We start from the raw sequence: 19,636 nt of genomic DNA, 5'->3' as shown, positions 1-19,636 counted from the left end.
CTGATGCGCCGTTGTCTACGTCCTTAGATGGTTCTGGAGATTCGGGTGCCGTGCATCACTCTCCTGATCGCTCTCATACATCAAGCTCGCCTCAGACTTATCATCATCATCATCATCCCTGACCACCTGCAGCCGATACTGCGGGCTCTTACTGCTCATCAGACCAAATGCACATGCTCATCAAGCTTGACATCTCGACCGACTAACTGTCGCCCATCTGGCATAAGAACATGGTATGCCGTAGACTCCGTGTCCTAGCCTACAAAGACACCCTTCCTGGATACCGGCTCAATCTTCTTGTGCTGATGATCTGGTATTCAAATGTAGCCAACACAGCCATACACACGCAGGTCTGACACGTGAGGCTTCCGCCCATAGGACCCCTCAAATTGCGTTCCTTTCAGACCATGGACTGGGGAACGGTTGCACAGATAATTTGCCGTATGCATCGCTAATGCCCACCCACGTGAAGGCAGGCCGCTCTCAATCAGTGTGCACCTAACTTTCCCCATCGGGGTGCGATTCAGGCGCTCAGCAGCGCCATTCTGCTTAGGGGTGTATGATGCAAAAGAGGTCTGATGCAAAATCCCTCGCACACCGTAGTACTCCCACATCTCAGCATTCAGATATTCCCTTCCACGATCTGCACGCACTTCCTTCACCTCTGCCCACGCTGCTTCTCCAGCAGTGCCAATGCATGCTTCACAACTTCTGGTGCCTCACTCTTATGTTTTAAAAAGGACACACCACTCTACACCACAGACAGGCCCGTATGCTCTTCCAGAAAAGTAGCATCGTAATTATTGCCTCCATAAGGCCCCCAACAGACAACGGTCCTGCAAGGCCCATATGTACTCGTTCCAGAGCCGGGCCCACACAGGATTGTGACTCCGGAAAGGGCTTCCCAGGATGATGCCTGCCCAACACGCACCCCTCTCACGCAGCCTCACACCAACAGCTCGAAACTTCTTCGGTGTCACATCAAGGCCAGCGACCATCTCTTTGTCGGCCAGGTGCGCCAGGTTGCTGTAGTTCAGGTGACCAAAGAGCGTGAGTGCCACAGCCTTGTACGATCTGCAGCAAGGTGCACTGAAGCAACTGGTCGGGCAACATGTATTCTCGGCGGCTTCTCCTTGATATTTACGGCATATATTGAATCCTTTCAATCGGTAAATAAGGCCCAAATTTTCCAGTTATTCCTGACCTCCATGCACATCCCAGAGCCCTTAAACTGTGCACCGTCATTAGTCAGCTGCTTGAGCGACAAAAGCCGGAACTTAAACCCTGGCACATAGTTTCACTCAGAAAACCTACAGTTCCTTACCTTAACCTCCTAGATGATATGGCCCGCTGCTCGCTTGACCTTTCGGAACTAGGTCCCCGTATCCTACAGCGCCGTGTCCAGGTACCAGGTGGCATCTCGCTCTCGCAGCTCTGGCCTCACCATTTCCGTACTGTATGGTGCAGCCAATGTCTCAGCCACCGCTGACACAGCAAATGCTGGGGTAGATTCCAATGCTGGCTTAGATTAGCAGCCTCCGCCGCCACTGTATGTGATGTTGAATCCCCCAACTCCAGCATGAACACCACCGGGTGCTCGACCACGGCGGCATTTCTGCCGGCATTTCCAGCGCCTTCCGCTCCACCACGGCGACGTCTTTTGCGGCACTCCTGAGCTGTGTGTCCCAGCATGTGGTGCTTAGTGCACTCCTTCTTTGGCTCGGGACATTCCCCAGCTTGGTGACCAGCCTACCTGCAGTTGAAGCGCCTGCTGCCAAAGCGGCCGTCGTTGTTTCTGTTGTAGACTTCAGACGACACAACCACATAATGGGGGCATCGAAAGATACCGATTGAGACAAGTGTCTTGAATAAATAGTCATCCGTGACTCCACTTGGGCCTCGCGCCGATAAGAATCCCCAGTACGACTGGGCGGCGCCGTATCCAGAAGCCATAGTTCGCAGGAACTACTCTCGCTCGGTCAGACGAAACTGGGACGCAGGTCCCAGCTTTACGTAAGTAAAACCCCCGCCCATACGCAGGTATGGACTTCCGCAGCGGTGCGGCATTAAGATGGCGGACGACTAACAGTAGTCGCTTTAGCCGCCTGCAGCTAACAGTAGCCGCAACGCGCCCATATGCAGATATGGACTTCCGCAGTAGTGCGGCACTCGAATGGCGGACGACTAACAGTAGTCGCTATAGCCGCCGTCGCCCATAGACTTCCGCAGCAGTGCGGCACTTGAATGGCGGACGACTAACAGTAGTCGTTTTATCCGCCGCAGCTAACAGTAGCCGCAATTAAACTAATAGCAGTATTAGTTAAAACCTGTAATCACCGACCGCGGAATTGACGGGTGTTAGTTAGTAATATTGAAGTTCGGTAAATCGGAGTGGACGAGATAACCACCGACAGTTAGGATTCGGCGCCCAAACCGTTGCAGAAAACTTTTACAGGATACAACAGTTTCCACAACTATTGCCACGGCCGTGGCCGTTATCGCCACCACGCTCGTTGCCCCTGCCTTGATCACCCTTGCCGGCGAAGATGGTGATGGGCGGGACGCTCGGTGATGCCACATCAACATAAAGGTATCTCTAGGTTACAAGCTACAAGCTCCGCACAAAAGTGCGGGTGTGTCCGTAAAAGCGGGGGGAGGGGCCCAGGCAGGTAGGCAGGCAGGTAGGCAGGCAGGCAGGCAGGCAGGTAGGTAGGCAGGCAGGCAGGCAGGCAGGTAGGTAGGCAGGCAGGCAGGCAGGTAGGCAGGCAGGTAGGCAGGCAGGCAAGCAGGTAGGTAGGCAGGCAGGCAGGCAGGCAGGCAGGCAGGCAGGCAGGCAGGCAGGCAGGCAGGCAGGCAGGCAGGTAGGCAGGTAGGCAGGCAGGCAGGCAGGTAGATGGGCAGGTAGGCAGGCAGGCAGGCAGGTAGGCAGGCAGGCAGGTAGATGGGCAGGTAGGCAGGCAGGCAGGCAGGTAGGCAGGCAGGCAGGCAGGTAGGCAGGCAGGCGGGTAGGTAAGTAGGTAGATGGGCACCAGCACCAGAGGGGAACCCTGGACTCCCCAAGCCGCTCCGCAGCAGAGGTATAAGCCCCAAACGCCATTCTTTGACACCCAGACCCGGCCTACTGCAAGCATAGGTCATGGTTAACAGTTTCACGAAGATGATGGGGTTGCTTGCCCCAGGCAGGCTATCGGCAGGAGGCCTGGATTCGGCTGGCTCAGCTTCAGGACACACACCCGAGGTTCGTTCATAACGCACGGCGCTGGTAGAAGTCCTCTCCAGCGCTCTTTTGGATCTTCTGATCCTCTCCCTCTCTCTGTCTACCACCCAGCACCCTATAGATTCCCCTCACTCGCCGGCACGGTAGAGCTGTTTTTAGGCTGCGCCACATGTGCACGCCATGAACAGGGCGCGTCCAACCATCTTCACGGCCAAAAGCCGAACAGTGAAGAGGCATCACATTCAGCAACCAAAACCATTTAACCCACCATCGGCGCACGTCCTATGTCATAGTGGTAGTGGTTATAAAGTCGGGTCGCATTGCGCGTCGCACATCGATGTTTCATCGGACCGTTGGGTTAGCGACACGCCATGTTCTGTGTTATGTCATGTCAATGTACGGCGAAGCGAATCGGCAGCTATTGCCATCGGGAGTTTAGCAAGGCCTCAACCTTGCTAAAAAAATATTCCTCACATCACGTCGAATCGTCCATGGCCTCACGATGCTCACAAATCCGCATCACCATCATCATCATCATCATTATCATCATCATCATGATCGCGATCATGTCATATTGGCCAAAACTTTATCGACTCGAGTTGAGTCAGCTGCTGTAAAAGCGGGGATTTATCCACAGCCGTGTGGCCATTCCGGGGCAACGAACGCCAGCCCGCGTGTACGACCCCAGGCTACGTGGCAGAGCATTAACGCCCGCTACTGCTTCACCGGCGGCGCCACTGCAACCCAAACCGACATCATCACGGACGTTACCAGCCCGCGTCCCGACAAGACATGTCCCCAATCCTGCTGCCGTCGTTTCCAGAGACTGCGACGGCGGCGGCTGCTTGGCCATGTCAGCACATCCGGCCGATGCTACTGCTGCTTTTGCCATCATTGGTTCCCTCGCCGCCACCACCGCTGGCAGTCCGCTCTCCATTTTCCCCAACTCAACCCTGTCCGCAGGGATCGAACCTAGGACTTCTCGAAGCCAGACTGCTTCCGCGTCAGTTACGGGTGCGGTCAGCGGCTCCCACTTCAAGGCTGCCCAACATGCAGTGGGCAGAGGCAGCCTTTTGGCACGACAACACAACAAACAAGGAATCTGGGATCAGGGGCACAGAAGTGGCTTGCCAGGAAAAAACATATACAAGAAGCAATGGCTCCATTCCTACGAATTTGATTGTTTTAAAAAGAGGGATTTGGAACAAAAATACAATAAAGGCTCGCAAACCCCGCAGCAATTCGGAAATCAGATCAGAATGGGAAATATACCATAAGCCGCTTAGGGAAAAGAAGCCGAGCATGACGTGATGTACGACATCAGCCGTAGATGGATTGTTATACATCACTAGTACCTGCCACCTCGAACACACATACATCTACGACTGTCATATACGACACCTGTCGTACCTTTTGAAGTACGTAGAAGGCTCCATGACCGCGTGTGTCTGCGGTGGGGGGACCCATGATGAGACCTCTCACCAAAAAACAAGCCGGGTCGAACCGGAAATTGTTTGAGAAAATAACGAAACCCCCGAACGCACATCGAGCGCATCAAACACAAATACACAAACAAGAACTAACGGAAAACGGTGAAAACTGTGCATGCCGGTGGAACCAGGTGCTGCGGTCTTTGTGCGGGCCAAAGATTTCGGACTATGGCTCCATTCCGGACGATCACCGATAAATCACGCTGCGTTCATCCAGTATTCACTTCATCGGGTGTCCATCCAGTATAGCGTTACGAACGTGTTGTAAGGATGCAAATAAGAGTTTCAAAAAAATGTTCGACAATAACCCGACCTCATCCCCGAAGGGGTTCCCCTTTAGTCCCCCTAAAGGGGAAGAAGAACACTAAAGGGGAAATGGACTTATCAACTACAAAACTACCCTGTTGTAGTTAGGTTCCCTTTTGGGGATGTTGAACCAGATTTCTACGTTGTTCTTAGGCCGGAGGATTGCTAGCTCATCGCCGATTATTATGTTATGGGGGGTGCGCAAAACGGCTAAAGATGGCGGCTGGTGGACTGTTCCACGGCAGGAAGGAGCACTGTCGGCGGTTCCTAAGTGCGGCATCCGCCGCCACACACACAGATGTGCGCGTTCATACCGTACACCTGCCGTACAATGACACCGTTACATACCCGGCGTCGCGGGTCGTGGGGGCTTATGGCCAAGGTGGGGATGCCAAGCTCGGACAGGTACCGCAAAGGGCTGGCGAAATCTGTGATACGAAGGAGGTTAGTGACCATAAAGGGCAATGTCGAGTCATACGACCGTAGCATCGACAAAACGTGTGCATTATGGAGAAGGGTTAGGGGCCCTAACTTGGCCCGGGGCCCTAACTTGCCACTATGACTACATCCCCGGCGTCGGTACGCAAGGCCCCATCCTTCCTCTAGTCCCGAACCCCTCTACTTGCCATCCAAAACCCACTACATGGGGCCGTCGCCCAAAGCTGACAGAAGATTGAGCCCACCTGTGTCCTGGGAGACGCACAGCACTGCAGACGGCAATGACCCATGGGTCACAGATGTTGTTGTAAATTCCAGGACGTCGTTCACTAGCCGCACGTCTGCTGCGTCGCGCCGGACAGCCACAATCTCCACTTGCATAAGGCCCAAACGTTCCAACAACAGCGGCATCCCTGCGTTCGCGTCATGTTGAATCTAAAGCTTGCGATGTGCGCGCCATGAGCGGTTATGTCTGAGAAATATGAAGCAATAACAGATGGGCGGCGCGTGTCGGTACGGCACGTCGGTTTTTGGCATTCGTATGGTCCCGAGCTCCCGGTCCGCAAACCTCCCGGGCCATTGTCGTATACCTACCTGCCAACCTCCGTACTGTGTCCGTATTGCCGTACGCCCTGCAACTGAGGAGTTGCGCTCCCGCCTCCGTCACCAGAGTCTTCGCGGGTCCAGGAGTGCGCGAGCGAGTGAGTGAGCGACTGAGTGAGCGAGCGAGTGAGTGAACGAGTGAGTGAGTGAACGAGTGAGTGAGTGAGCGACTGAGTGTGTGAGCGAGCGAGCGAGTGAGTGAGCGATCGAGCGAGCGAGTGTGTGAACGAGTGAGTGAACGAGTGAGTGAATGAGCGACTGAGTGAGTGAGCGAGCGAGTGAGTGAGCGAGTGAATGAGTGAAGGATGGGATGGGAGGGAGGGAGTCGAGAAAGGGGGGAGGGAGAAATCATATGTCGAAAGAAAGAAAGACTGTGGATGTCAAAAACGAGGAAGTGGGTCCGAGGTCAGGCAGTGCGTAGCAGGACGGGTAACAGCCTTAGATCTTCTGCGTCTCTTATCAGCCACGCCCCTTAGCTGTCGTACATTTGCTCCTGCCTCTGACCCACGGCCCTTAACTCCCCTACACGTCTAAGCGCCACGCACCATTATATTTTCCGGGTATCACATTACCTGTGGGCCTTACTACCCGTGAGACCCTTATTGCAAGTGGGCCTTACTGCCCGTGCCTTCCTTTCTTACCCGTAGCCGGTGGACTTGCAAAGGAGCTGAGCAGGCGGGCTTAAAGAAGTCCACGTTGTCCAAATCCTGAAAGGAAAAAAGTAAAAAGAAAGACAGGTGCAACGCGGCATGTTGCGGTATGTTGCGATGTGGTGTGGTGTGGTCAAAATGCGCGTGTGGATAATGTGAGGCTGGCGGCGTGTGGTTGGAGGGGTGTGTGCACAGAACCGCTGCGCCTCCGCCGTGAGATAAACTACCGTCTTCTTCTACTATTTCTTTCTTACGTCCACCCACTCCCACCCACTCCTACCCACTCCTACCCACTCCTACCCACCCCTACCCAGAAGAGGGCGGCCCGGCGGTCCTGCAAAATACTTCGAAGCTGGGCCGCCTCAAGTGCAGAAAGCTCCACAGGCGCCTTGCTGTGGGTGGAAGGAGATGACTCGCGGAAGTTGTACGGATGGTTAGTTGGTACGGCACCCAGTACAGCTGGCCTCGACTGACGGAAGTACTCGGGGAACAGAGCCGGAGGGCTGGCGCCAAAGATCCATCCTGATGCTGCGCGATACCAGGTACGTTGATGTTTATATCGAAGAGGTAGAGATCCAGGCAACCGGCATTGCCGTCGTATGGAGGTGGCGTTTGCGGTTGACACCGTTGACATGGTTCCGGAGCATGCTCTAGCAAAGATGCATATGGTTAGGAAAGCTTCTCTTGCGGCGACGGAAACTGTTCATCGGCGGCATCTGCAACAGAAAATGTGGAATGGAGCTGGCTATTTGCTAAAGCGTTTATGAGGCCCCTTCGCGACGAGAAATTGAATAACTCTTGAGGCTAAACCGCTTAATGATAGCCTGCACTACGTCTGTACCGCATGCAGATCCTGCCGCAAGGAAGAGGACTGCAGACGTGCGTGATGTCCTATTATAATAGAAAGCCTTACGCTAGTGCTCGCCTAGCAAATGCCATTAATTGCACTGCTTAATAGGACGAATATCAGCTTGTAATTCAATTCGTTTGCGCCTCTTGCTTCAAATCGCTGTGTAGAGCAACCCTTCGCCGTTATCCAGCGTCGCAGTGCAGTCAACCCATGGAAATTATGATTAGATAAAACATATCGTTGTGTATGCTATTGGTGTGTTATTTCGGCAGTAGCTCTATTCGCGCACTTGGAAGGGTGCGTTGTCGTTGCCGTTGCCGCTTATGCAAATCCACACTCACCGCTTTTTCCGAGTAATGAGTAGCATGCATAATTACATGTACATCAATACTTTTGTATAACACGGAATAAGCTATATGGGGTTCTTGCGAGTTGAGAAGAGTGCAATGCTCGCGACGTAAGGTTAGAAACAACATTAATGGCCGAAGGTGCAGAGGTCTCGAATGGCCACATAGTAGTTACTGTGCCGACTTGGGCGGCAGCCTGCGAAAACTACAATGGGACGACACATCCGTCGGCGCCCTTGCTCCAAAATCCTTGTAGTGAGGGAGAGTTACGACCTCCTATATCAATAGCATGCGCGACTGCTGATGACAGTCAGCAAGAACACGTCGGCACAAGCGAGACGTTGGATGCCGAGAAACTGAGGAGCGTGGTTGAAAAAAACAGGGTTGCGACATACCAGGACTCTCGCCATCCTTTTGCGCACATCGCAAAGCGCACACGTTTAAGCAGGCGACTGGGACCTGCCAGAGCGAACCTTGTTCCGAGCACGACCGACAAGAGGCAGCGAGGAAATGTCAAGAAAAAGGTAATTAAAAGAATCCATTATGACATGATAGGTTATGCTCCATCATCCCAGCTCAATTTTGTCCGATGGCATTCCAAACACGCATACAGGCCCTCCTCCTTGCGATTCGGAGGGACAAGAAGGTGGTAATTGTTCCACTTCTACTGCTCTTCCTATGCATGGGACTGGGGCTATGGGGCGTGTTTGCGGCGTCAGCGCAGGAGCGGCGGCAGCGGTTGGCCAATGCGCAGAATCGTGCGGCCGACAAGGCCCAGACAATTGCATCGGAGCTGCGGGCGTGTTACCTCCCAGTCAAGGTTGGTGGCAAGCCTTACCTCCCACTCAATCAAGGGGTCAGGGGGTATACGCAGGCCGGCGTGGGGTAGGCTTATAGGTCAGCCGTCTGCTCGTCAGGTCGCGCTCCCTCCCTGGCTCCGCATGGGTCCCAGGACGCCCGCGGCATGATTACGCCCCCGCATAACTTGGATCCCATTTATAGCTGCAGGGGGTAGTTAGCATGGGGTAGTTAGCAAGGGGGTAGTAAGCATGGGGTTAGTAAGCAGGGGGTAGTTAGCAGGGGGGACCTGGAAATGGGGCGGGAAATTTGAACGGGATTAGAAAAGGCGATGTTGGCGGGGGATAGGGGTGTAGGAAAGGCCACGAGGGAAGGGGTTCAAGGAGCGGTGTGTGTGCCTGTGTGTTTGGAGGGGGGGAAAGAGGGGGGGAGGCTAACAGCAACAGCAATGGCGACAGGTCAACGGCAGCATGATCGGCGAGCACCCCCCACCCCCACCAACAAGCTACAGCAAGCACAGGAACAGCTACAGCAGTAGCGGCGGTGGCGCAGCAGTAGCGGCGGCTCCGGACCGCGATGTTCAGCTGCTACAGCCATAGCCGCTGTCGCTACCGCTACCACTACCACTACCGGGTAAAGCCCATGTTAACGCAGCGGCGGTAGCGGCGGCAGTAGCTCTGTGATTACAGATAGGGATACAGCCATAGCTCTGCTGACGGCGCCGCCGGCTGTGTCGTCGGCTTTTGTGGTGCTCCCGGGACTGGTTGTACGGCCGGCGGCGCCGCCATAGCCTCCGTCACAACTCTGCCGACGGCACAAGGCCTCCAATATTGCTTTAGTCTCGGTGCTGACCCTTCACCATGTTTCTACTCACACAAAAACATTAGATAAAGAAGCTAGTAAAATAAATAACAAAATGAAATAAATATAGAAATGAAAATATAATAATTAGTCCAATATGATTAATCTAATATGATGCATGAACAGATACATTTAAAGAATGTTCACCTGCGTGTTACCTGTGCACTTGTGCACATGCATCTGTCTGTCTGTCTGTCTGTTTGTACGTGCGTCTGTAGGTCATGCAGTCGTTCGTGACGCGCTACCCGTACTTCCCCGACTTGAAAGCCACCTTCCCCTCCTTGGCGACGGAACTCCTGTCGCTGACGGCGGCGGGCAGCATCGACAGCATGCAGCTCGCCCCGTTGGGGGTGGTGCGAGCGATTGAGCCTTTGAAAGGTGCGCGGAGATGGGACGGTCTTTGAAAAGGGCGGGCGATGTTACAGCTAGGCAAGGCTACACTACTTCAAAGATACATTTACGGAAAGAAGGCCAAACCAAAAGGCGATAACATGGGGGCCGGCAAGCTTGGAGCAACATGGGCCGTGGGTATTATGGTTTTGCATGTATGGGGTAAACCCATGTGCGGGAGGTGGGGAAGTTGGAGTAGGCAATTTAGCCGTTTGAGCCGTTTGAGCTCCGGAACGTCGTCGCCGTCGTGGACCGTCAGCCGGTGGAGCTGCAGACCCCCCCGGCCCCGCCCCCCCCCCCCCGAGGGGGGGGAATATCGTGCGCTTCAGGAAGAAAACACCGCGGGGGGCCCCCCCGGGCCGCCAAGAGGGGTCCAGTTACAAGTTAGAAAAGTTCCGTACACACGTGCGTTAAACGTGTAAAATGTCCGTAAAAGCCGGGGGTTCTGTAGCCCAGTGCTGCTCCTCGCCAGTCCTGTGCTCCGGCCACGGCTGACGTGGCGACATGTACGACGATCCGTACTGGCCGTTGAATGGGACACGCCTGGGTTGAGAGCGGGATAGGGCGGGGTGTGATCATTGAGGCTATGCTGCTCTCTGGGGGGTTGGGTGCGAGGGGAATTTGAGTTGTTAATGAATTCTTAGGAGGGAAAGATGGGTCTGTGAGTGGATGAAGCTAGGCTTGTTCGATGTTTTAGATGCAGCTAGTTGGCTCCAGGGATAGTCAAACTGGGCACCAGGGTGGGAAAAATGGCACGGGACAGTTCTCGAGACGCAGATTTTAAGTGTTTTTTGGCTGTCGTACTTCTTGCCGTACTTTATGCCGTACTCAGGCAACGAGGATGCGATAAACTTTGACCTGTTGAACGATACCAAGAACCGAGAGTTTGCGTTGAAGACCATCGCCTCACATAACCTGACGTTGGCTGGTCCGTACAAGCTCGTTCAGGTACGTGCTCAAAAGTACGGAACACACAGGCCTGTGCCACCTCTCGTTCTATTGTAAAACGGCTTGAATTGTTTTCAAAGAAAGACACGATTAACAGCATTTTTAGCAGCAATTCAGGTTTTCTCCCCGCATCTCTGGAATTTCCTTTCCATTACTACATTTAATATTAACCTTATACTAATAGTATGCTTACTATTCCGAATTAGGATCTTTCGCCACAATTCGAAAGATCCTAATTGGATCCTAAGGTAATCACTATATTACCTTCACATCGGCTTTTCGCGCTTATTTTTTTGCCGTACAGGGATACATGGGCGCTCCGGCTCGTTATCCCATCTTCGTGCGAGGGGTGGACCCGAACGACACGTTCGGGACGGGGCAAGACGTCGTGAATTGCAGTATATGCTATGACCCGAGCACCCGGACCAAATTTTGGGGTGAGGTCATTTTTTTATTTGTTTCGTGGCATGCGTGGCCATGTCATCCGGACACGGTGTGTATGAGTCCTTGGTGCGCAAGTAAGTACGGCCTAAAACCCTAAAACCCTCCTCCTCCTCCTCCTCCTTTCCCTTTCGCTCCGTCACCTTTTGAAAACCTGATTTCACGTCACGCTGGGTTTGAACGCTTCCTCCTAAACCTATTTGGATCATTCCTGCTGTAGGTTTCGCGACCGTGATGATTCACTGGAAACGGTTTCTGTACGACGTTGTACGAATTGATGATCTCAACCGCCAGGGCCTGCATTACAGGCTCACTCGGCCAGACGACGTGGATCGCAGTGTGCCTTTCCTACTGGCGGGCAGAGCTGAGGTGGGAACCCGCGAAATGTAATCCGTGATGCGTAGATCTCAAGCTTGAGACCCATGGGTCTACGGATCTTAAGCTTGAGACCCATGGGTCGGTGGCTGTGTGACTTGTGCCACTGACCTGAAGATCAGCAGCTTTTGAACCGCGTTGCTGGAATCAGTTGGCAGGTCTGACCCCTGGGTCGGTGGATTTTTCAGGGGCCCTGTTTTGTGGATCTGTCGCATGGTCGGAGGGTCTTCGTGGCTGAGATTCACGGAATATGACGACCTGGCTTAATGACTGCTCCTGGACCGGTGACTGCGGCATGACCCATGGGTCGCGCAGGCGCTCCGTGTCCCCGTGGAGGTGAATATTTTGGTTCCTAACAACGTCTGGAGCCTGACGGTGGCGGATGCGCGTGGCTGGTCGCCAAATTGGGAGTGGCCGCTGGTCGCGATGGTGAGTACAACGCCGGCCTGCACTCCTTCACTTCCAACTCCATTCCTTCCTACACTCCCCTCTGCCCTAAATGTCAAACCTTTCAACGTACGGCGCCAGACTGCTGTCAATTAAAACTGTCACACCTTCATTTCCCCGATCCTTTTTCGCCGCATTAATGCGCAGCGGCTTTTATATCCCCTCCAGCAATTTCCAAATGTCATGAAAAAACTGGGGATGTTCATGTTTTTTGTTTCCTTTTCATCGTCTCGCAGGTGATAGTAATGAGCATACTAATGGCTATGCTGGTGGGGATGGCACTCATAGGCCGGGCGCAGCAGCACCTGCTGCTTGAGGAGGTGCTGGTAAGTGACCCGTGGGTCACAGTGGCAACCCATGGTCAAAAGCGCCGTAACGGCCAAAGCATTAGTCCTCGCCAGATGAAAGTCTTCTGCATCTTAGGAGGGGTGCTGGTTGTTGGACGGCCACGGCAGTTGCAATCTGTAAGTCTGTCTGTCTGTAAGTCTTGCCCTATCCAGTGGCACCCCATGTCTCCGGGTATGGGCTCTCGTGATGACACCTTTGAAGGGTGGTAACGCAACTCCAGAACAGGTGGAGCTGTAGGTGTAGGTGTAATACACATACACATACACACACACGCACACGCACAGACACGCGCACACACGCACACACGCACGCACACGCACAGACATACGCACAGATATAGGCACAGACATACACACACACGTGGATACAAGTGTCAACCCGCATGGCAAAGGGGTGCGCTAACTATATCGTAAAGGTATATTTCTGACCCATCCTGGCGGTAGTCCACCCCGTTCACCACGGTTCCCCCCGTGCGCCAACCACAACGATAGCTAGCTGGTGACGACAAGCAGTCCCCGCAAGTCCTTCGAGAGCTGTCGGTACGGCACATATGCTTTTGGCGCATCAAGATGCAACTGTTCCAATTGCGCCAATCGTCCCAAAGGATTTTCCGTTTTTTCCGTTGCAACGCAGTCGGCGAACGAGCAGTTGGAGGATGCAGCTACGGCACTTTTGAATGAGAAGGAGCGCATAGAGGCGCTGTTACGGCGGCAGTACAATCTCATAGAGTGTTTAGGGCTGGACCCTGAAGCGTCCGTAGTCGGCAGTGGCTGCACGGCGGCGGCGGCAGCGGCGGCGGCGGCCAACGGCGGCGGCGCCGGCGCGGCATCATCGGCGGCGGCGGCAACGGCGGCGGCCAACGGCGCGTCGTTATCGGCGAATGCGCACGCGAGTCCCGAGGGTGAGTGCGACTACTTCTCATGATGATGGCTGGCGTCGAGTTCGGGTTCGGGTTTTGATGCTGACCCACGGGTCAGCATCCAAACAACACAACGATCACCTTTTTAGAACCCAACCTTAAACAACAACAACGAAAACCCCTAAGACACCTCCACTCCACATAAATGTTAAGCAATACCTTGAATCCAACACGTTCCCGTACAACGGTCCGTACGACGGCCCCTAAGCCGGTACGACGGCCCCTAAGCCTACCACTGGCACTCAATGCCACATATCTGGATGAATCTCTCAGGAACTGATCACATACCGACGACCTAACAGTACTCGTCCCAGACAAAAATTCATCCCGTACCATATCCCGCTGCCGTACATGCGCAGAAAAAATCGAGGAGATGCGCCAAAAGCTGCTAACGGGATCCCGTTTATTAGGCTCCTTGCGGAGCGGCGGCGGTCGGCGGAGGGGCACCAGCGCTGGCGGCGGCGTCAGCAGCGGCGATGGAGCCGGTGGCGGCGCTGACGGCGGCGGTGGCGGCGGCGGCGAGGGGAGCGGAAGCGGAAGCGGTCACAGGAGACGGGGATCGAGCGGCTTGGGGCCGGATACGGAGCTTGTTCTCGGGGGAATGATCGGGGAGGGGACGTTCGGGAAAGTGTATCAAGGTGCGTTGTGCGATGTGTTAGGTGGTCGCTACTGAGGGGGGGTGGGGGGCCGTGGGGGTTTTATAGAGGAAAACCGGCTTGTGGACGGAAAAACCTTTTCCTGCTCCTCCTCCTCCTCCTCCTGCTCCTCCCTCTCCTCCTCCCCCTCTTCCTCGGACGCCTTTCGGTCAGTTCTACGTTTGGTACACTCTTACCGCTGGTTAACTAGTTTTTCCAAAGAAGCAGCTTCACTCGTTTGTGGTTCGTCTTTCCCCACTTCCTCCGCCTCCCCGCCATTATTATCATTATCATTACCCTGCCCTCTACCCTCTACCCTATCCCGCGTAAAAAAAGGTCTGTGGCGGGGCACTGAGGTGGCCATCAAGACCATCGTCCTGCCCGCGAACATGAGCGGCAAGGAGAAGCGGGAGAAGATGGCGGTGATGGAGGCGGCCATCAGTTCCTCACTGGCGCACCCAAATGTGGTCGCGACGTACACCTACCAGATAAAACCGCTAAAGGTACGACACGAGAAAATTCGTTCAAATCGGGGCGGTTCGAGATATCGCCTTTATGGGTTTTTAGGGTTTTAGGTTAGGGTTTTTAGGGTTTTTTTAATGGTTTTTTAGGATTTTGTTTAGAAGCGGTATGTTGAAAACTGAGTGGGGTTCATTTGCCTTTGCCTGCAGACACCGATACCGTGAGAATATTGAGGAGAAGGCGCGGGAGCGCGAGATTTCTGTCTGTCTGAATGTGCGTGCGTTTGAAATTTTTGTGGCTTTTTTCTTTCTTCGAAAGCCAAGTCCGAAGCCGGTTCGTATTCTTTGTGAAATCCAGCTCCAGCCGCGCAGCCAGGACTTAGCCACGCGTCATGCCAAATTTTGCAGTTTTACGTTTGCCCAGCACTTTGCCAACTCCGTGGTCTCAGGTCCTGACTGACGCTCTCCCCTCCTCTCCTCTCACCTCTCTCTCCCCCCCCCGCTGCCCCTACCTCTTGAAGGCCCCTACCCCCCTTACCCCTCTTGCCCTGGCAGCAGCTTCACTCGTTCGTGGTTCGTCTTTCCCCCCCTCCCCCCTCCTCCCCGCCCGTTTACTTCTGGCGCATCAGTCTTTCCTTGGCGGAATCACCTTCACTCGCTCGTGGTTCGCCTTACCTCACTATAGCCCCCGCGGGTTCCCTCGCCCTCGCCCCCGCTCCCGCCCCGCCGGGTCGTTCGCCAGTGGTTCGGTCCATCCTTCCCTTCCCATTTCGCTCCTCTCTGCGAATCCCTCACCCCGCCGCGCACATGCTGCGCCCCCTTGTATCGCCCCCGTCCCCTACCGCACCCCAACAGGACTCCTCATCCAACTACAAGTCACCTCGTCCGTCGGATCGCCTCACGCCATCGGCAATTCTTGTGGGCAGGTGAGTGAGTGCGTCGTTAGGCCTCGTGTGTGTGTGTGTGGGGGGGGGGGGGCTGCGGGCGCCACTACGCCCATAAACCTACACTTAATCAAGTAAAAAGATTTAATGAGGCACGTTTTAATCCGCGCACACATGGGCTTCAGCAGCGGGAGTGAATTGAGTTTTGGGGGGGGAGAGAGAGAGAGAGAGGGAGAGAGAGAGAGAGAGCGTCTCCTCTGGACTGACATGTCATGCGGAAATGGAAAAAAGCGGAAATTAAAATTCGCTAGAATCTTAAAGCCTTTACGATGATGGAAGGGAAGGGCTTTTTTGAGCTCTTTTAAAAGATTTATCTTATCTTATTCATTATCATCAGTCGTGGTCTGGTTCTGGTTGGTTGTTGCTGGCGGGCGGGCGCCCCCTCCGTTGTCGATGGGCATCTTGCAGTTCTCAGGGCCGCTGCGGGTTGTTTGTATATGTTTGTACACTGTTTTACACACGGGTTGTATTGTATATGTATGTGTATGTATGTACATGTTTGTGTACATGTTTGTGTAGATATTATCTATATAGATTTAGATTTAGTTTTAGATATTTGGTTTGGATTTTAGATTTTAGATATGGATTTTAGATTTTGGATTTTAAATTTTAGATTTTAAATTTAGATTATATTTAGGTTTAGGTTTAGGTTTAGATTTAGGTTTAGGTTTAGGTTTAGATTAAGGTTTAGGTTTAGGCGTAGGCTTAGGTTTAGGTTTAGTATAGGTTTAAGTTTAGATATTAGGTATTAGATATTAGATTTTAGATATTAGGTATTAGATTTTAGATTTTAGATATTAGGTATTAGATTTTAGATTTTAGATATTAGATATTAGATTTTAGATTTTAGGTATTAGATATTAGATTTTAGATTTTAGATTTTAGATTTTAGATATTAGATTTTAGATTTAGGATTTTAGGAGATATAGATATATAGATATAGATATAGATATAGATATAGATATAGATATAGATATAGATATAGATATAGATATAGATATAGATATAGATATAGATATAGATATAGATATAGATATAGATATAGATATAGATATAGATATAGATATAGATATAGATACAGATATAGATATAGATATAGATATAGATATAGATATAGATATAGATATAGATACAGATATAGATACAGATACAGATACAGATATAGATATAGATATAGATACAGATACAGATACAGATACAGATACAGATACAGATATAGATATAGATATAGATATAGATATAGATATAGATATAGATATAGATATAGATATAGATATAGATATAGATATAGATATAGATATAGATATAGATATAGATATAGATATAGATACAGATACAGATACAGATACAGATATAGATATAGATATGTGTGCATATGCATGTGCCTCGGCTGCACGTTTCCGCTTTGTGCCTCTGTTTCCCCATTCCCCGATAACTTTACCTTCTCCACCCTCATGTCCTCCCTTCCCCCTCTTGACGTATGTATACATTCATTCATTCATTCATTCATTCACCCATTCAACCCCCAGCAGTGACAAGGCCACCACCGAGTACGGTGGCGGGTCGTACCAGCGGTTGGACGAGGATCCACTAGCGCAGTACAAAGAGGACCTTGACGAAGCCCGGGGACGATCCGGAGGCATACACAGCTACGAGGCACGTGCGCTCGGACGGCGGGGCTCGGGGTGGGGCTTCGGGGGGAAGGGTAGGGGGAAGACGAACCACGTGAACGAGAAAAGCTGATGCCAAGGATAGGGAAGTAAGGAAGCAATAACTAGCCAGCCGCGACTTGTGAAGAAAAAGTCATCGCGATAATGTTTAATAGTCATAAAGATAGCGGAAAAAAACTACCTACCTCGCCGCCAAGACTAAAATAAAAAGGGGAAAAAAAGGAAAAAGCAGAAGAAGCCTCCTATAAGTATTCTAAAGGTAAGAAGGGGCCGGGCGGGTAGGAGGCTGACAGAAATTGCCATTTGCCTGCCTGGAGCTGAAAATAAAATAAAACCCAAATGTCTATCTATCCTTGTCTGTAGTCCTCTGTTGCGAAAGTAATCTAATAATCGTAAACTAATGGGCGGATATCCTTCATAAGGGGCCCAACACGAATCTCGCTCTCAGACAGTTGTCCTCCCTTCCCTACCTGGACCCGACTCCCTGGCCTCGCAGGTGCAGCTGGTACTCGAGTATTGTGACAAGGGGTGTCTACGAGAGGCGCTTGACGCGGGGATATTCTTTGGGCGTGAGTAAATAAACATTTGAATTTGAATTCTTATTGATGTTTTTGGATTTTTTTGAAATTTTGGATTTTAAATTTAATTTTGGATTTAATTTTATGTCGGGCGATATATGCTAAACATGTAGCTGATAATCTAATCATTTTCGCGGTGTCGTATTTGCCCCTGTCCTCCTTTTCGTCTCGGCATCATCTCTCCCCCCGCGGAGATATGATTCTCCCCCCACCCCCCGCTTGCATGTGATTCTCCCCTCCTGCAGAGGCGGGTCTTAACTTCGCTGCCATTCTCGACACGGCTGCGGATGTGGCCAAAGCGCTGCTACACCTCCACTTGAACGACGTGTTGCACGGGGGTGAGCCGCAACAGCTGCGTGCGTGGGGGCTTGGGGGGGGGGGTTTGCGTGGGGGCTGTGGAAGGGGAGGGAGAGGAGTGTGTGGTGTGTTTTGGAGGACGGGGGGTGGGGGAGAGGTGTGGGATAATGTAATGCTGCTTGGGTTTATCTTCTGCGGTAGCTTTGCTTCATTTCAGTTTAAAAGCGTGACTTCGTTCCTTTCTCCTCCCGTACTTGAGTGTTTTCCGTACGGCCGTACTCCTAAACAGATCTGAAGGCGGACAATGTGATGCTGAAATCTTGCGGGGGTGAAGGCAGGGGTATCGTGGCTAAGGTACGGCATCAAAAACCCGACACGCACGCATGCTGTGGTGCTGACGACGCATGCTCGTACACGTGTCGTGTGTCCGGTGCACTCGCAACGTAGTCATGATTGCTGTTTAGAAGCTCCAGCGCGGACACCCCTGCTGGCCCGTATGCCCAAATCTGTCCGTCTGTCTGTTTGTCTGCCTGTTCGTCTGCCTGTTTGTCTATCTGTCCATTTGTCCCCTTTCCCGGAGTTCCCTCAATGCGTCTCTTTCCTAATACGTGGCATTCTGTCGTACACAACCCACCTCCACACGTACCAACCGCATTCCCCACCTCTCCCCCCACCTCTCCCCCAGCAGAAGCAGCAGTTTGCGACTTTGGATGTCGGCAGCTCTTGTCTCTTCACTTGATTTTGCAAGTATTCCTCCCCTCTCCCCTCCCCTCCCCTCTCTTTGCAGGTCGCCGACTTTGGTTTGGCAATCAAGATGGACCACCAAAAAACACACGTGTCGGCCACCTTCCAGGGCACGCTCACGCATATGGCGCCGGGTGAGTTGGTTGGGGTGGTTGAGTGCGTTAGTCGGTTGGGTTGGTTGGCGGTGTATGGGAAGGGTGGAGTGGTCCAAGTAGGGGTATGAGGGGTAGCTGGGGTTGCGGAGAGTTGATGCGCTCTGGCAGGGTGACGTGTGCCCAGATGGACTGAGCTGCAAAGGCCGGAGGAGGAGGGAGGGCGGGAGAGAGGGAGAGAGGGAAGGGGGGAGGGAGAGAGGGAGAGAGGGAGAGAGGGAGAGAGGGAGAGAGGGAGAGAGGGAGAGAGGGAGAGAGGGAGAGAGGGAGAGAGGGAGAGAGGGAGAGAGGGAGAGAGGGAGAGAGGGAGAGAGGGAGAGAGGGAGAGAGGGAGAGAGGGAGAGAGGGAAGGGGGGAAGGAGAGAGGGAGGGCGGGGGAGAGGGAGGGCGGGAGAGAGGGAGAGAGGGAGAGAGGGAGGGCGGGAGAGAGGGAGGGCGGAAGGGCGGGAGGGGAACCGAGCAACCCGCGCAAGTCTAGGCGACCCTTGGGTTTGTTGGAGTAGTGGGCAATCTGGTTTGAACTAGGCAGCTTGAAGGCTGAAACCTCGTGCCCGTTTCTGGCAACCGCTTTAACCGATTCCGACGTCAAGTCGTTAACCGTTAGCCGTTCCTTTTAATGTGTCCCCGATAGTGGTGACCACCGCTCCGAAACCCGTTTGCCTCCTTCCCCCCTCCCCCTCCCCCTCCTCGTGATGCGCGCAGAGGTGTTGTTACACGGGCAGATGTC

At 52.9% G+C, this 19,636-nt stretch overlaps 4 protein-coding genes across 4 annotated transcripts in view; 2 read left to right on the top strand and 2 right to left on the bottom strand.

Annotated features, from left to right (window-relative positions):
* Positions 1 to 5,280: 5,280 nt before the first annotated feature.
* VOLCADRAFT_106325 (uncharacterized protein) lies at positions 5,281 to 7,788 on the bottom strand (the record flags this gene model as incomplete). Its single annotated transcript, XM_002954194.1, has 5 exons — positions 7,015 to 7,788; positions 6,696 to 6,761; positions 6,046 to 6,124; positions 5,697 to 5,720; positions 5,281 to 5,441 (listed from the first exon to the last, which is right to left on the bottom strand). Exons 1-5 carry the CDS (start codon positions 7,336 to 7,338, stop codon positions 5,281 to 5,283), a joined length of 654 nt encoding a protein of 217 aa, XP_002954240.1. The 5' UTR covers positions 7,339 to 7,788.
* A 244-nt stretch (positions 7,789 to 8,032) lies between these two features.
* VOLCADRAFT_95096 (uncharacterized protein) lies at positions 8,033 to 15,450 on the top strand (the record flags this gene model as incomplete). The annotated part of the gene is made up of 11 exons (XM_002954262.1): positions 8,033 to 8,425; positions 8,515 to 8,721; positions 9,779 to 9,938; positions 10,783 to 10,898; positions 11,203 to 11,335; positions 11,560 to 11,708; positions 12,030 to 12,143; positions 12,398 to 12,625; positions 13,001 to 13,048; positions 14,420 to 14,566; positions 15,380 to 15,450. Coding segments are annotated over 11 exons (1,766 nt in total), but the record flags the coding sequence as incomplete, so codon positions are not given.
* A 906-nt stretch (positions 15,451 to 16,356) lies between these two features.
* Positions 16,357 to 16,893, bottom strand: VOLCADRAFT_102187 (uncharacterized protein; the record flags this gene model as incomplete). The annotated part of the gene is made up of 1 exon (XM_002954193.1): positions 16,357 to 16,893. One exon carries the CDS (start codon positions 16,891 to 16,893, stop codon positions 16,357 to 16,359), a length of 537 nt encoding a protein of 178 aa, XP_002954239.1.
* A 741-nt stretch (positions 16,894 to 17,634) lies between these two features.
* The window catches only part of VOLCADRAFT_95094 (uncharacterized protein), a gene marked incomplete at both ends in the record, with an annotated part of 4,324 nt that continues 2,322 nt past the window's right edge, over positions 17,635 to 19,636 (top strand). The window contains 5 exons of the mRNA XM_002954261.1: positions 17,635 to 17,707; positions 17,962 to 18,054; positions 18,303 to 18,367; positions 18,801 to 18,891; positions 19,614 to 19,633. Of these exons, the coding sequence (XP_002954307.1) occupies positions 17,635 to 17,707; positions 17,962 to 18,054; positions 18,303 to 18,367; positions 18,801 to 18,891; positions 19,614 to 19,633 (342 nt within the window). The remainder of the gene's footprint in view (positions 17,708 to 17,961; positions 18,055 to 18,302; positions 18,368 to 18,800; positions 18,892 to 19,613; positions 19,634 to 19,636) is intronic.

This window comes from Volvox carteri (genome assembly GCF_000143455.1).
Source record: "Volvox carteri f. nagariensis unplaced genomic scaffold VOLCAscaffold_41, whole genome shotgun sequence".
NCBI lineage: Eukaryota > Viridiplantae > Chlorophyta > Chlorophyceae > Chlamydomonadales > Volvocaceae > Volvox > Volvox carteri.
This window is presented reverse-complemented; position numbering and strand designations above follow the sequence as displayed.